The 17794-nt window shown below is 38.3% G+C and overlaps 1 protein-coding gene and 1 long non-coding RNA gene across 7 annotated transcripts; one reads left to right on the top strand and one right to left on the bottom strand.

The window, feature by feature from the left end:
* Window positions 1–1032: 1032 nt before the first annotated feature.
* On the bottom strand, window positions 1033–8014 carry LOC112195445 (secoisolariciresinol dehydrogenase-like). 6 transcript variants are annotated; one of them, XR_005808122.1, is made up of 5 exons: window positions 7775–8014; window positions 7622–7650; window positions 7499–7549; window positions 6610–6676; window positions 5699–5915 (listed from the first exon to the last, which is right to left on the bottom strand). XR_005808122.1 is itself a non-coding variant. In XM_024330623.2 (2 exons), the coding sequence occupies exons 1-2, from the start codon at window positions 2059–2061 to the stop codon at window positions 1132–1134; spliced, it is 858 nt and encodes a 285-aa protein (XP_024186391.1). In that variant the 5' UTR covers window positions 2062–4308; the 3' UTR covers window positions 1033–1131. The 6 variants fall into 6 exon arrangements, 1 of the variants encoding a protein (XP_024186391.1); XR_002934520.2 differs by having other exon boundaries at window positions 7622–7646; XR_005808120.1 differs by lacking the exon at window positions 5699–5915 and adding an exon at window positions 1815–1945 and having other exon boundaries at window positions 7622–8014.
* A 7106-nt stretch (window positions 8015–15120) lies between these two features.
* LOC121052043 lies at window positions 15121–16201 on the top strand. The gene is made up of 2 exons (XR_005807841.1): window positions 15121–15638; window positions 15841–16201. It is a non-coding gene; the product is annotated as an uncharacterized LOC121052043 (long non-coding RNA).
* Window positions 16202–17794: the final 1593 nt, after the last annotated feature.

Genomic DNA, 17794 nt, shown 5'->3' with positions numbered 1-17794 from the left:
TTAATTTGGCTGAAATTTTGCAGATATGATCTACTCACATAGACTTAAAAACTGAATGGTGAATGTGAATATGTGATCAAAATGTGGGTCTAATGAACAATCTCTGAAAATGACCAAAAAAAGGAGTCGTGTGTGTGTAGTTGGTATTATTGACACACACATTTTTTCTATTCATCCACTCCTCTACTTTTCTATTACTTTAATTCAAATTTTTTTTTTTTTTACAAATTACCCTAACTACATTCCTTTGCAATTCTGTTTCTTTTTTTATTTGGTAAATCAATCATCCTTACCTTATTTGCCTGCCTTCTTTTGTGAGCTCTATCTTCAAAACTCTTTTTCTCTCTCTTTTTTTTTCCATAAAAAAACTTCTCTAGCATAATCATTCTATCTCTCTAATGTGATGCTTTGAAGTTCAATCATGACAGAACAAGCAACTTTAGAGTCATTTTTGGAGAAAATTTTACATCTGATTTGCAATAGAGACATGAAAGAAAAATACGAGTTTAGTGATCATTCAATCCCTTTGAATCCATCATCTTGGTAAGGTTCTAACTAAAATTATTTGGTGTATTTGTTAAATACAATTTTAGTATTATGGTTTTGATTTTCTTTGGCTTGGTAGTTTTATGGGTCTGTTCGTTTTGGGTTTTAACTTAGAAAAGAGGGAAAAAGAGTTTTGAAGACAGAGCTCACAGAACGAGGCGGGCAAATGAGGCGAGGGATGATTTGACTTGCCTAATAGAAAAAAAAAAATTGCAAGAGTGGGTACTTACGGTAATTTGTAAAAAAAAAAAAATTGAATTAAAGTAATAAAAAAGTAAAAGGGGTGTGCGAATAGAGAAAAATGGTGTGTCAATAAAACCACCCTATATGTATACTTTTTATTTTTTATGTATGCATCCTTCTTTGAAATTATCTATTAATCTAATCAAAACCACATGACTGCAAGCTATTATTTACGTAACCGAACTCAAATTCACTGGGATATATGTCTGAATGTGGATTAAACCATGAGAGAGACCAAAAAGATTGAGGAATTCAAATAGCTAAATTTGCAAATTAGCAGTTGAAGCACAAAGATCCACATAGTAGACTAATGAAGCTAGCAAATTAAGAATCAGATGCTGCTTACAAAACATGGTTTGAGGACATGAGATTCCTCAGAACCGTACTAAACGATTGATTGGTAGTGCTATAACCCCCATCGACAAGAAGGTTTAGTCCGCTCACAAACTTCGACTCCTCGCTTGCCAAGAATACCGCAGCCTCGGCTACATCCTCTGATCTGGGCACAACTCCTTTCAAAACAGCCGAAGCACAAATCAATCCCTCCACCACATTCTTCTCCATTCCCATAGCATTTGTTAACAATGGAGTAGCCATAGCGCATGGAGAGATGCAGTTAACTCTAATACCATACTGCCCCAACTCCACACACAAACTCTTCATAAGCCCCACCACCGCGTGCTTGGACGACGTATATGCATGTGAAGACTCGCCACAACTAGCCGATGTCACACTGGAAGTGAAGACAATGCTGCCGTTTTTTGCAGGGATCATAACCCTAGCAGCATGCTTGGCGCCCAAGAAAGCCCCGTACACATTCACATCAAACACTTGCTTGAAGTTCTGGTGATCCGCACCTAAAATCGTTGGGTCCACGTTACCAGGTATGCCAGCATTGTTGTACATGATATCAAGTTTTCCGTACTTGGAGATCGCCACATCTACCACATTTTTCACATCGGAATCGATTGTGACATCACAGTGGACATACGAAATGGATTCTTGATCCGGGTCGAGTTCTTTGCAGAGGGATAGAGCAAGCTCGTCTTGGACATCGGCAATGATGACTTTAGCACCGTGATAAACAAACAGTCTTGCGGTGCTCTCTCCGATTCCGCTGGCACCCCCAGTGATGATTGCCACTTTGCCTTCTAACCTGCAATGTTTCAAACACTTAATGATGACCAAAATCAAAAGGCTAATTGGGATTGTCAAAATTAAGCTGTACCTTTTGGGATCAGGTGGAGCTAGTGAGGAAGAACTCATGCTCATCTTGATTTCACTACCAAATTCAAAATGTATGGAGATCCTTTACCCTTATCTGTGGTATGACTGGTATCCCTATATATAATATGGATTTTTTCTTCTACTTTTTTTCTTTGTTTAAAAGAAGAAAGTATTGGATAGAGTCATAGAGTGACAAGTTTTGGTGGGGTGTTGCAGACATGTTTGCGCAACCCAATTTGAGAGCATGTGAAAGAACTGGTTGATTTTTTTAAGCTTTCAATTTTGTTTGAAAGTGTTTGATTTTTTCCATATTCTTAACCTCAGGAGTACATTTTCTGAGAAATGTTCGAAGTACATTAAGTTTGTCTTGCTAGATAAAAGAAAAGCCAACTAGAAACGTTCGAATTTGTACGAGATCAGATATGTATATTTCACACAGAATCACAGCATATGGAGGATACCGAGGATTATATTTCTTTTAATTCCCAGCTGGGACGCAGTTTTGTCCCTGATAAAATAACTAGAATTACATATAAAAAAAAGAAGGTTGGCTTGGATTTAACAGCATGTCGAGTGTCGACTCGACAAACCCTAGCTTGTAATGGAATTTTTTTGTGTGTCCTAGCTTGTTGGTGTGTGTGGGTTTGAATTTAACTTGGAGTAGATTAACTCATGAAGGTCATGAAGATATATGTAACCTTTCAATGTTGTCGAGAAGTTCTCTTGGAGATTCAAAGTGTCCCTTTACTTGATTACAGGATTCACATACAAATATCAGGGAAAGGAGTCCAGAAATTAGGGGTGTCTGTTAGTGGATCGAATAATTTTAGGGCCTGCATGCAGATTAAAGAATTCATCTGAGCAATCACGAGAAGCTGTTGAGGTACATACATTATTGATTCCCATATGTTTCATCAGTCCCGTTCACCTGGTCAGCTACTGACCAGGGATGATTTGCTCACTTACCGTTCGATTGAAATCGAATGGTTGACAAATCTCATCTCTCCAAATCCAGATACCTGTCAACCGTCTGATTTCAATCGGACGGTAAGTGAGCAAATCATCCCTAGTCAGTAGCTGACCAGGTGAAAGGGAGCGTATGTCTCATTGGGAAATGAAAATTATAGGTTACGCATTTGAATCAAAAAAGAAAAAAAAAGGGGGAAATGTTATTCGATCACTGTTATGAGTTGGGAAAGGATTTTCGAAGAAAATTGTATATGTGGATGGCTTTCCTACATCGGACGGAATTGGATGTGCAATGGAATTGTACAATGGAAAAGGGACAACAAATGACGGAATTAGACTGTTGTTCGTTTTAAGGACGTAGATTCTGATTTAGCTATTTCTAATCAGAATATATGATCATTGTCTTCTTGAAACCTGTTTAGACTTCCATCATTTGTGTTTGATATCTCATCAATCCCCTTCACTAACCCAATTTGACGACCAATTTAAGTTGTTACACCTCAAATTAATCTTTCCAGTTTTCACTTCCTACTATAAAGAAACCGGATTTTTTTTTTGATCAAGAAGAACTTCATTAATAATGAACTGCTTACAATGAGTTTTAGGCAACATCTCTTACACAGAAACGACCACTAGACTTCACACTGGAACTCTATAATGACTGACTCAAGGGGCCAAAAAAACCCAGACTCCAAACTTGCACTACTGATAGGAGCGTAATTATGCGATAATAATGTTGTTAATTCCCATATTTACTTTGTTAGTTTATCTTATTTTCTGGTTAATTTAGTTGTTTTTATGTTTATTAGGTTTTCCGAAGTAAGGAAAGAAATAAGAGCAAAAGGAAGGAGATATGTGCAATTGATGGAGAATTGTGGACTCTTGATGAATCAAGGAAGCTTAAGGCAATATGGAGAAAAAGATATTCAGCAATTAATTCTCTTGGATGCTCCTATTGGATAGAAGGATGTCAATGTATCCTAAATCAATCAGAACATTAATCAAGGAGTTAGAGTCCCAAAAGGAAAGAAGGAAAGGGTTACAAACTGAATAAAATCTCTCCTTGGATGTTCAAGAAAGGGGGATTTCACATACGAAGAAGCCTAGATGCACCAGAGCTCAAGAAGAAGCAAGACTGCAAAACCATACCAGAAATGATCGATCGTTGGAATTTCCGAGATCGATCGCTGATCCGTAGTTTCCAATTTTCTGATTCTTGTTGTCTTCTTCTTTCTCCATGAACTCCTTTGTGTTTTTGATTCCCATTATGTGTAACTAAATTTCCAGTAGTTAGGGGGCAGTTGAAGCCCCTAAACATGATCCATAACATGCTTTGACATTCAATTTGTTTTCCAATTAATAAAGTTGAGGTTTTGTTTACCGATTTCTCATTGATGAATTCTATGTTTGTATGCTTTGGAGGCCTACTTAGTATGCATGCTAGGGTTCTAATACTTTGATTGTTTGATGCCTGGATCAATAGTGGATTCCTCAAATTGTCTAGAGAAGTAATTGGTAGTTTTCACTAGCAAGTAAGCAAAACCCTAGGTTTAGCAAGGCTCTAAGTTATTTGCGATGCCTAGTGATTGCTCAAACTCTTTTCAAACTTAACGATCTCTGCATGTTTAATCTAATAAACGTACCTTTAGGTTGCATTGCTTGGGAACAGTCTAGGTGTAGAGCACTTCCTGCCTAGCGTACAAAGTAAGAAAGGGTAATAGGTTGTGTTCAAGCGTACCGAGCCAATCTGAGCGTCTTCAACTAAGTTAATTGGAAGTAAATTGGACAAAGTGTGTTGTGTGTGATTGTTGGAGGTGGATACTTCCTTCCTAGCTAGTTTCATCATCTTGATATCAACCAATCTTAAATCTGTTCAGTTTCGTTTTTCTTTCTGTTCTCTGTTTTAACGTATTTTATTCTCATAGTAAACAAACTCCAAAAATTCCCAAATTTCGTGTGTTGGACGCCTTGTGTGTCTAGTACGTCTCTGTAAATTTGCAAATTTTTCTGGGTTGTTTTGGTTAGGATTTTAGTTTGTTTTTCGACTGCTGTTCAGTAGGAACTGCAGTCACGTTTTGTGACTTTTGTTGAAGCTTTTAGTTTAACTTAATCCTCTGCGGGAGACCCTTATTTCTCTATATTACAATTGACATATTTGCAGGAGAATAAGGAAAATCAATAGCTTATAAATTTAGCTATCAACTACAACAATATGGCAATGACAACTAATGCAGGAGCAGTGAATCAACTTGAAACTAGACAACTCACTGGTGTCAACACTAACTCGCCATCCAGAGTTCACCTGACCAGCTTTTGATTGACCAAGGCTACACTCGTTGTGACCTAAACCAGACCAAAAAGATTGCCAGACATTTAGACCTGGGACTAAAATAAACCCAACACCGTCACCACCCTATTGTCAACACTGTTAACCCACAACTGCTCCAAATCGCCATCGCTGTGGCAACCCGAATGGGTATACCACAGTGCCTTAATATTAAGCCAATAGGAGCTCGATACATCGTAGACGTACCGTACACCTACCAACTTAATACTACAAGGCCTTTTTGAAAATACAATTTTTAGAAAATAGGAGACCAAGAAAAACTTTCTTGAAAAGGACTTTAAATCAACAACCCAATACTCAAATTAACAAGTCTGGAAATGCTAAAAAAAAAATAAAGTGGGCAAGTGCACTGCGGCACCTTAGGGCTTACACTGAAATGAAAGGAGTTCAACAATAACAATAAAACAAAGGGGTGAGGCGCGCTCCCAGGTAGGCGGACCTCACAGAGTTCAACATTGAAAGAAAAGCGAGTAAATCGATGGAATACCAAAAGGAAGAACTTGAAGCAACAGGAATAGCAACGCACGAACTCAGTCAACGACCCATTTCTAATCCAAATCGTCCGGAATGACCTCGTTGTAACCTGAAATATAGGGGTGAGCATTTCGTCCTCGCTAGCCCAATAGGGGCCGACCCAACCTTAGTTAGGTTTGAAAACTATAAGTAAAACATAACTACTAGAATATAGGTTGCTCGCATTTGTAAAATCAAGTAAAACAAATGCAAACAAAAACAATCATAGTTGTTTCGTTTCAGGAAATCATATGCAGCATGCTTCACACATCTTGGAGCTCCGAGATACTTACCTGCCGGCTAAACTAAAATAAATCGGTGACCAACCTGGTTCGTCATCATTCGAGAACCGGCCAACAACTCTATAGTATTTATGGCTACAAGTAGCGAAAGTGTCCATTTCCTGGCTCTGAGTCTCCTATGACTGGTTCACTGTCTGTACTCACCTTTCCTCGACAAACATAGGAGCACAGCCCCTTCCGGAGGTTCACTGTTATCGACACCGTGGGATCCCTAGGAATCTACGCGTCTAGGTCCCATTCACTTTCAGGTCACAAGCACAAACATACAAAGGGTACAGTATCTCAACATGCAAGTTTAGCCTCGGTTTTCGCAATCAACAACCATCAGTTATGAAAACATAGGTATCATGAGGCATCGACTAATGAATAGCCAAAAACATACTTGCAGGTAACATAATATTATACTAGAGCATTCCACATATATCGAAAAGCCTCTAAAAAGGAAAGGACAGCTCACCCTACCTGGAAAATGCTGGCGTACTCCACACTCTGATGCTTTTTGCTTAAGCTTCCCTAACGATCATGTTTCCTGAACCATTACTTAGTTTGTAAGTAATTATCCAGGTAAACATTATTATCAACTTTAAGTAACCACGCACACTAAATCATTTTTATTTCAATGAGGCCATTAATTATTTCTTTCAACCTTTACCAATTTGGGAAACTACTTCTTTCTTAAAAAGGAAAACGTCCTTATCGCTCCGCTAAACTTTCGCCAATCCAAGAGACCAAAGTCGAGTCGATCCTCATGTTTTTCGAGATCAGTCAACCCTGGTCAACTCTCGGAGTTGACTTTTGACTTCTGACTTTTGCCAAAGTATTCATTTATTTACCATTATTTATTATTTATTAAAAATAAATAAGTAAATAATTATAAATAAAGTTTTACTTTTACTTTTACCCATTCACTTTCTCATTTTTCACTTTTTCACTTTTACCATGACTTTTACCTCCACACTTTCACTTTTACCTTTTACCTCCTTTTTTTACCGAATTTACCTTTACTTTCACCTTCTTTACTTTTTACCACTTTACCACAGTAAAAACTCATTTAATCCAACTTTTACCATTTTCTTTACTTCCCTTTTCTTCTAAAAATAAATCCATTTCTTTTCTTCTTCCTTTTCTTTTTCTTTTGGCCAAAACTACACAACAACAATCACCAAATCTTCCACAACAAAATTCCAACACTTTAAAAAATTAGGCTAATAAAATCCTACTAATTAAACCATCCTCAAATCTCTATTTTTCACAATTTTTCCAACAACAACAACAACAATAGCTCAACATAATCAAAATCAACCAAATAAATTCCAAAAATTCTAGGGTTTGTCCAAAACCCATTCTTTACCCTTTCTTCTTCAAAAATCACGGCCTATTCCTTCTCCTTGGCCTTCTTCACCTACAAATCCGTCCAACATCAACATCTCAACCAAAAAAACTCGAAAACAAGGTTGCATGGATAGATCCTTACCACAAATCCTTGCCAAACCCATAGCCTAGCTTCATGGTTTAAGGAGAAATCGGATTCATGCAAACAAAATCACAAATCCAAATCAAAAACTTGGATTTAGGAAGAAATAGGTGTAGATCAGATAAATAGAGGCTAGATTAGGAGGGATATTACCTTGATTTAAGCTTGGAAAGAAGAAATCACAAAAAACCCCAATTTAGCTTCGGGTTCTAAGGTTTTTGGAGGATTAAATGGCCAAATTTCTTGATTTTAGTTGGAGAAATGCAAAGAGGGGAGGAAGAGGAGAAAATCTGGAAATTTTGGTTGAAATCCAGGTTCCGGCGACGGCGGCGGCGGCGATTTCCGGCGAGAATGAGGAGAGAGAAGCTCTCGGGTAGAGAGAGAGAGCTGAAATGAAAAATGAGGTGGGTTGAGGCTAGGGTTTGGAGAATGTGTTCCTTAAATACATCTCCCAAATTTAATTGTGAAAAGTCAATCTGCCCCTCCTTTTGGGCCAATGGGCTTGGGCTGCTCCTATTTCATTTTCCTCTTAATTTTCCTTAAGCCCACTCCGAAAATTACCTCTTCAAACATCTTTATTTCTCCGATACTTCACCGAATCCTTTCGGGAAAATTTTCCGGGCTTGTCCTAAGCCTCGATACTTTAAAAATACTTTTCTAGACCCAAATTGGATTTTTTTTCTAATTTCTTAATCCTTTAAATGGCCTCAAAGTCTTAACCTAAGCACGAATACTTGTGTACCTTACGAATACGTAATTTCATACTTTATATGACAAATTAAAATAAACAATAAAAAGTACGGGGGTGTACAATCGCCTCCAACCTAAAGCCAGATAGGAACGACCCACTAATGCTCGTCTATGCACAGCTAGACATTTTCGCTGACCCAAAACCAGATAGGAACGACCCACTAGAAGTACGAAGAGGAGATTGTCTCTGCCACATCCTGTAGTGTCTTATTACCAACAAAAAAAAAAAACGAAGCCCTAAAGCACTAGTAGCAACAAAACTGCCATGGCAAACCCGTTCCAATCGCACCACCACTAGCCCACCGCCGCTCTTGACTGACAATCTCTGTCGCCACACCAGCAACACCCCACCCACCATGATCTCCACCTATCAGCCTCTCTGTTGCCATCCAAGTAAACCTGGATCGCGTGCTCCACCATCCACCTAACAAAAGAAACCAAGAACAAGGCCCTTTCGTCGCTGCACCACCACCCCACTCCTGCCAATCCAACCAGACTCAACCATCATCAATCACCACTCCGATCAGATAGAACTCAGCAACCGCAACTGGATCAGTGCAAAAATTGGGACAAAGGGTGAGCCGAAATGCACCAATTCTGACCGATCCACTCGTCGAAGATGCCAGAGGAAAGTGGATCTCAATCTCTCTTCCCCACAGCCATACCCCGATGCTATACCCACCATGGACCGTCTGCCGCACCCTGTAATCACCGTCATTATTGCCCATTGCATCCCACAATCAGAGGAGCCCATTCAGCTGCACGCACCCCACGCCGATGCAGGTGCGCCATCGGACGAGATGGTTGTCGTTGAAGAAAAACCCTAGGTTTAGAGAGAGAGTCGGGTTCCCACTTGGTTCAATTCATAAGAAATCAGAATTTTCTTAGGTACCTGGGTGTTTGCCATACACTCATTTTGTTAATTATTTTGGACCATTGGATTAATAATATATTCAATGGTCCAAAATATTTAAAATTTGGTAACCTGTTTAGCCCTTAGCTAATTAATTATCAATTGACAATTACATTTTTTCCTTTATAAGAAAAAAAAATTAAAAAAAACCTTCTAACTAAGGTAATTAGTTAAATAGCCTTTATTACTAATTAATTTTATTATTAGCCAATTAATGTTTGATTAATACTTGATTATCAGTTGACAATTACACGATAGACAATTACATTTTTTCCATATTAAAAACAAAAACCTTCTAACTTAGGCTCACGAAATTAGTATTAGTTAAATAGTCTTTATTACTAATTAATTATATCACAAGTAGTTTCCTTAACTTGAATAAAAAAAAAAGTGCTTTCCTTAACCAAATATAATTCTTTTTACATGCATTTTACGACAACCACAACCATTAATGTAAAAATAGATAATCTTTGTCATAGATGTAGTAACTACTTCACGTACAACTTGTTATTATTGCTTTTTGAACTAAATTACAAATGTTACCACAATGTGTTATCATATAGGTAAACCATTATATTTTGACTAAAACCACGTATGTCCTCATTGGTGTAATGAAGTTTTCCTTTGAGAAATTAAAGTAATATATAGTGTAATTTCCATTGTTGAAGTTATAATTACTTTCAGTCGACGTAATTTACCACAAACTTGTTGCCTCTGAAAATCACCTCGGCCTATACAGCCGAGGTATCAAGGAACAAATGTCCTTCTCGATGAATAGATGCGGAGCGTGCCAGCACACGGCCAGAAGGCCAAGTGTGCAACTGTAGGTGTAGTGGATATAGATCTGACTTATCAAGCAATTGTTAGCCGAGGAAGGAACTTATTCTCGGCTGCGATTCGATGCCTCTAGATTAAGGACTTGGTGGCTGAAGGTCGGGTGAGTTAGGTACGATCATGAGGGTATGAGTAAATATAAGATTAATAGCTACTATGCGACTACGAACAGTAAATAACACGATCAAACAAGTAAAGCATAAAGACAATAAGAAGCAAATAAAAGATAATAACAACGAAACTAAAAACTGGAATGGCTGCAAATTATTAACTATTGTTTGAAAGAAAACAAAGAGAACAATTCAAAATCGATACTAGGCTACAAGAAAGGTAAAGTAACTGAGATTGTAACTAGCAGAGCAAATAAACTAAGGAAACAGACGGAAATTCTACCTAAGCAAAAGGTAAGACGAAATAAGAAAAGCTTGATGGCTTGAGTTTCTGGAGTTGTGTGTTGTCTTCTGTCGATGCTTCTATTTATATCGGCTGCTTTGCAACTTGATGTGATCTCTTGACTCTTTGAAGTTGAGTGGAATTCAGCTTCCTCTTGGCTCAGTGATTCTATCTTGATTCGGCTTCAATACTTATCGTCGGCTAACTTGACGCTGGACTCTATCTAGATTGGCTCTGATGGTCGTCATCAACGGCTGTAATTAATCTTGAAGTAGGCTATCTTGGATTGAACTCTCCTTATCGGCTGACATGAACTTCAAGTCGACTGAAATACTACTTGATCAAATTTCATCTTTATCGCTTATCGGCCTCTCTGACAATCGGCCATTATCTTTCTAAGTTGAGTTCGGGTTGGAAACCAATTAGAGTATTGGCCAATGGGCTTTTAGACAATAAACCAATGACTACGGGCCGGCCGATAACCAAAGGCCTAGCTTCGTCTGCCTCTCTGACAATCGGCCATTATCTTTCTAAATTGAGTTCGGGTTGGAAACCAATTAGAGTATTGGCCAATGGGCTTTTAGACAATAAACCAATGACTACGGGCCGGCCGATAACCAAAGGCCTAGCTTCGTCTGACTCATCTTGGACCAACTGACATGTCCACTCATTCACCGGCCACCATTTCTAGCTACCGGCCCAAATTACTTGACAAGACCCACCCCGAATTCCACCCTGGAATCCGAAGTGGCCCTGCGGGACCCACCTTTAAAGGAGATTTAACAAAAATTTTGGCATAACCTCCCTTAAAAATGGATAACCCAAAATCCTGCGGAAAACCAAAATTCACTTCTAATAATCCAACCATAACTCCTGGAGCCACCCTGCTCCCAAATTCAACCAATCCCATCTCAAAGCTAATAACATCATACACAATCTCCAAAAGTTAAAAGTTACTACAATCACCAAAGTTAGGTCGTAGACCTCAAATATAATTCATACAAGTTTGGGTCACATATCCCTTAGTAATCAGAGCATTCTAGGAATATAAATAGACAAGGAGTGCAGTAGGTTAAACAGGTAACCTACAGAATGTGATGGCGGAAGCAGGTACGGTCACTATGGCTCACACTCGTACACCGAGCAGCAATACTGCAATTTGGGCATTTGAAACCGAAGGGCCCAGGGAAAAGTATATAAAAACGTTAGCGTGAGTGGACAAAAATAAATAATTGAAAGGAAAAAGGATTTTATACTTTTCCACATTTATATCAATCAAAACTCCCGATGCATGCAATGATTAACAAAAATAAAATAAGAGGAGTTTCGCTCTTGAAGGCCGACTAGCCCCGCTAGTCACATATGAATAACAGAAAAGGTGGAAACTCCGATACTCAAAGAAATAGAACCAGCCCCGCTGGCTAAAATAAATCGGACTAGCCCTGCTAGTCGAAAATAGTATAAAGAGTAGGGGAAGACGATAGAAATACGAGTGAGCCACCCAGGCTCGGGTGATAGCCTCCCAGGCTAAAGTACTCCCATTACTCCCGTAATATACCCTTACGCCACTATGTGTAGCGATAGGATACTGGGCTTTAGAATTACTGTCAAAAAGACAGTAACCAGCGCCACAAAGGCGGAGGGCTTCGGTGATCCCATCACCTCGCCACAAAGGCGGAAGATTAATGCTAGCAATGATAGTAGTCACCCTAAGTATGGCATAAGAAACCCGAAAACCAAGTAAAACCACAAATACATAAAGCTTCCCCATATCCCGTAAAAGAATTTCCCATGACGTGTCCCACACGCCAAGATAATCTCATCATCAAAATAAATAGGATATAAATAAGTATAAAGATTAATTTCATCGAATCTCATAGAAATCTCAAATCGCCGAATATAAGTATAATATAAATAGTATAAATCCGGAAATCATACCGGAAATAAATAAATAAAGGAAAAATAGGCATAACCAATGACGTGATCCCGCACGCCATAAAATCTTCAAATAATCAAATAACCAAATAACCAAAACCCTTCCTGAAATTAACCATATACTCGGGAAATTTATACTATAAACAAATTATAAGCTCGGAACCAATTAAATAAATGCATGCTGATTTTCTTTGAAAAATAAAAGTCCACTCACGATATATGCTCAATCCTGACGTCGCTCGGTATTTTCCTCGTATGGAGACTCCTCTCGTCCTATACGAATAACATTCATAAATATATATAATTCATATGACGGAATTTTAACTTTACGATACTTATAATTGGAAATTCAAAACATTCCCCTTCCTAAAATCCGACTCATCAACTCTCTACAACATCCATCCTTAACTCCAACATTAATCTTTCATCAATGTAATATCTAAAGTGAATCCGAAAGGAAATCGGCGATCGAATTCGCGAAAGTCAATAATTAATCAATTAAACTCAATTCGTAATTCCTCCGATTTCCACCAAACTTCATGCATTACATTCTACAATCGTTATAGGGTATATGGGATTAAAACTACAATTAAAACGCAGCTCTACGCGCCACCACGCACCACCTACAGTGGCGGAGTGTGGGGTCCACGCGCCGGCGACCACTACCTCCGATGACCACCAAAGTCCGGCACTAGCATCTACACAACAGGCCCAACAATTTTCCCAACTACAACATTATCCAATTTTACCTCGAAGTGGCCGAATCAAACCGGTGAAGAAATGCCCCAAAACCTCAAGAACCCTAGAAATGAAAAATTGTCAATTCGATCACTACAATGCAAATTGGAACGAACTACCTTAGGGGAAATGATCTCCATCAAAAACCAAACCTTCGATGCTAACCTGGTGGCCGGAGGTGGTCGGAATGGCCGGAAATCGGCGAAATCCCAAAACTGCAGCCAGAGCAATCTTTGCTTCGATCCGGAATTTCATGGCCAAAACTCCAAAATCCTAGGTCATTGGTGTCAAGAGTGGGTTGAGGCGCCCCTGTGGTGACCGGTTGCACGCCGGATGGTGGCCGGAAAGTGAAGAATTGGAGGGAGGAAGAAAACCCGAAGGGAAAGGGGGAAGAGTCGGGGGAGAGGAGAGAGAAAGAGGGGTGGGTTTCCGGTTTTGGAAACCTACCCAGGTAACTTTCCATATTTATTCAAATTTTACCATGAACAGTAACTTTTGTATTTCACTCATAACTTTTGCATACGAACTCCGATTTTTACGTACCACATATGCAAACGCTCGGTTTAACGCCCTCTACAACTTTCATGAAGGAAATTTTCTCAAATTAATAACTCATAAAAAGTCAATTTTTAACCACCCCCTAAACGTTAAAATTATAACCGCGAACGGTAACCATAACGAATTTCACGTAACTCAGTAAAAAGGTATATCAGATGTGGGGTGTAACATTACTTGTGGAGCGGCTCATTGTAATTAGAAATCACTCAATAACTATATGCACATTAGCTATGTCCGAGTGGCCATGCAAATGTTGCCAACTTTCATTTTGAGTTGGCTCCCTTTCTTTTAAGTTGGCTGACTTGAAATTCCTCATGCATTTGGCCAACTTAAAAATTTGAACTCCCTTGTTGGCTTACTCCTCCTTACTTTGGCCAACTTGGAAATTTTTGGCCTACTTGAAACTTTTCATGAGTTGGTTTATCCTAAATAGCTTTGTTGGCTTCCTTGAGATTTTTCATGTGTTGGCTCCAACTAGCCACTCATTTAATGGCCAACTTAAGGTATTTCATGTGTTGGCCAACAAGAGCAACAAATTGGCTTTCTTGTGATATTTTTTTTCATTTGTTGGCTTACTCTCCCTCAGTTTGGCCAACTTGAAAATTGACTCCCTTGATGGCTTACTCTCTTTTGTTGGTCAACTTGGATTTTCTCACTTATTGGCTAACTTGAGCTTTTTCATTTGTTGGCTTACTCTCCCTCAGTTTAGCCAACTTGAAAATTGACTCCCTTGATGGCTTACTCTCTTTTGTTGGCCAACTTGGATTTTCTCACTTATTGGCCAACTTGAACTTTTTCATGTGTTGGCTTACCCGAAATAGCTTTATTAGCCAATTTGAAAATTTCCATGTGTTGACCAACATGAGCTACAAAACAATTGATATAAAAATGATATTTTTTGTTCTAATTATAGTAATTACTCCACCTACAACCTATGTACTAGTTTATGGACAATTTAACAAGTTTGACAACAAATTTATTGTCAGAGTTGTAAATCTTTATGTTTTTATCATTAAATGAAATTATTACTTCAATGACCATGCATTTACCATAATCCACGTACGTCAATTGATGTAAAAACTGTAATTTTTGTTCTATTTGTAGTAATTACTCCACCTAAACTAATGTACTAGTTTATGGACAATTTAACAAGTGTGATAATAAATTTGTTGTCACAATGGTAAATCTTTATGTTTTTATCATTAATGAAATGATTACTACAATTACTACACATTTTACTACGACCCCCAACAACTCACTTTTGTTCTATTTGTAGTAATTACTTCAAAACTGCATCATTTAAAAGATTATCAATCATTTTACAATTCTGACAACATTTATGTTGTGAACATAGTAAAATTAATATTAGACCAAAAGATAAGAGTCTTGAGAGCATCTCTCTCTAAAACCTAGAGAGAGAAACCAGATCTGAAACCCAACTCACCCCACCCCACCTCCCCTCCCCCTCCTCTCTCACCTAGATCTTGATCCTTCCGGATCTAGATTGACGGTGGAAGAGCTGGGGGAGGCCATTCCAGATCCAGATCTGACTTTTACCCAATCTCTCTTCTTCCCACTGCTCATCTCCTTCATCAAGGTTTTTCAGCTCCTTTCTCACCCTTGTGGTGATTTTGTCACTCTCTGTGGTGTTCCTCTGGCGATGTCCAGCATAGGAGGACTTTGTTCCTTGGTTTTTCTGCTATGTTCTTCTCACTGTCAAACAATCCCATACGTTTCCCGGTCAAAATTCAATCAACCACACTACACATCTCCTCTCTTTACCAAGGACCTCTAAGAGGGTCCTTATGGCTGCCATTACAAAGTGCTTGTCACTTATCTAGGCGAGTATGGGTGCTCACGCATGGGTTTTTCACCCCCCATTCTCCATTTTTACTGGTTTGTTTCTTGTTCTGGTTCTATGCCCTAGATCTCGGATCCTTGTTGGCTGCCATGGTTTTTTCTTGGTCTTGTTGGTTGAGAGAATGATGCTTGTGTGAGGGATCTCATCCCATTGGTTGTTGTTTCTCTCTTGATATGTGTTTTGGAATTTGTTTGGCATCGGTTTATCACGACGGAACTTTTTGGTGTTTTGTTTCAGGCGGCTCCTCTGCGCGGTGCAATCTGGATAACAACTAGGGTTTTGGTAGTGGGCTGGGTCTTTTATCTGGCCTATGTTTTAGTTTTTATTAATTTAAGGATTAATTTTCTGATACTAGATTTCTTGAAGTCCAGGAGGAAATTAATTTTTGTTTTAAGTATTTGTCTGTATGGGCATGTCCATCAGACTGGTTCGGTGTATTCCTTTCACAGCCCATTGGGCTAGCTTGAGGTAGCTTAATTGATCCTCACTTCGCCAAAAAAAAAATTAGACCAAAAGATATGTAAGTACTCAGTATTGTAAAAAGGTTCTCTATTTGATAATTAATGTTCTCCATTTGATAAAAGTTGTCCAACTATGATATTTACATTTTTGACCACTCAATTACATACAATAACCACAATAAGTGTGGTCATAAGTCGTAATTTTAGTTCTACTAGGTGTAAATTATTATTTTGACAATATATGTTACATGTTTTTAAACAGTATTACATATCAAGATAGAATGTATTGTTAATATAGTAAATTTTATTTTTTAAAATGACACATGTCAACATTTAAGTGGATAACCTGTTAACCAGTTTAATAGGTTTCCACTACATCAATTTATTAAAAATTAAAAAAAAATAAAATAAATAAGGGTATGAGATACATCAAGGTACCCTAGACAACCCCTAAAGAAAGCTAGGTTGGCCGTCCCCTGGCAGCAAGAATAGGCCAGAAGAGAGAGAGGTTTCAGAAGGCACATTGGCTAAGAACATGAAGCTTCCTCAAGCTAAGGAAGATCGAAGAAGTTGCATCTGCAAGGCTGAGTTGTTTATATAGTCATACTGTCTCTTGGGAACCCCCCTCTACGAAGGGAGGTCTTGGAGCTTTATGAATAAGAATTGGGGTTTGAATTTGACTTGGTTCAGTTCAAGTCTCATTAGTGTTAAGTTACTTGGTTAAGTTCAAGTCTCATTAAAGCTCATCACTTCACACCATTCCCCAATTCATAGTCGTGGTGGCTTCTAACTCAATTGCCTGAGATTAGATTCCATGATCTCTATTAGGCTGCAAAATGGCAATTTCATGGAATCGAAAATCGTCGGCGCTGGCGGAGGCTGTGACGGTGGAGATTGCTCCTCCAGTGGTGGTGGTGGTGGTGGTGGAGGAGAGGGCGGTGGCAATGACGAGGATGCGAAGGCAGAGAAGTATGGGCCGTTGTTGAGGTTTGATGAGGTGATGAAGGAGACTGAAGCTCGTGAACTGGAGCATTCTTTGGACATGCTTAAGGTTGCAAAGACTACTGGCCTTTGTAAAGAGTTTATTCTCCGCTATTTGGCTTTACAAGTCTCAATTTGCATTTTTTTCATAGTTTTTGATGGAAAAGAAAAGAGGGAAAAAGAGTTTTGAAGACAAAGCTCATAAAATAAGTGGGGCATAAAAAAGAAAAAGAAACAAGAATTGCAAGGGATTATCATTAAAATAATAGAAATATATAAGAGGTGTATGCATAGAGAAAAATCAGAAAATGGGTGTTTCAATAACACCACCATTTAAAAATATAATATATGGTGCAAGGGTCTTCATGTCTTTTCATGTCCATTTTGACTGACAAAGTGGGTTCTCTTAATGATTACTAGCTTTCATGTATAATTTTTTTTTTTAAGAAAATGAAAAAAATAGATGAAATAAAACAGCTACTGCAGAGAGAAAACGGTGGGAGAGAAAAGTGGGGGTTGTGGGATCATTTATTTTTAATTTTTTTAATAAAATCTATTTTGTAATTATCATATTTACCTTTGTGATTTACTTTATTCTCAAATTTTTTAAATCTTACAGGGTTAAATCTGTCAAATTTTTTTATTTTGGATAATAAAACCTCTTCTCTTAATAATAGTATAGATATAAAAAGTTATTATATGGCATGTGGGTATTCATGTCTTTTCACATCCAAATGACAAAGTGAGTT

The sequence above is a fragment of the Rosa chinensis genome, chromosome 3 (genome assembly GCF_002994745.2).
Source record: "Rosa chinensis cultivar Old Blush chromosome 3, RchiOBHm-V2, whole genome shotgun sequence".
NCBI classification, from domain to species: domain Eukaryota; kingdom Viridiplantae; phylum Streptophyta; class Magnoliopsida; order Rosales; family Rosaceae; genus Rosa; species Rosa chinensis.
This window is presented reverse-complemented; position numbering and strand designations above follow the sequence as displayed.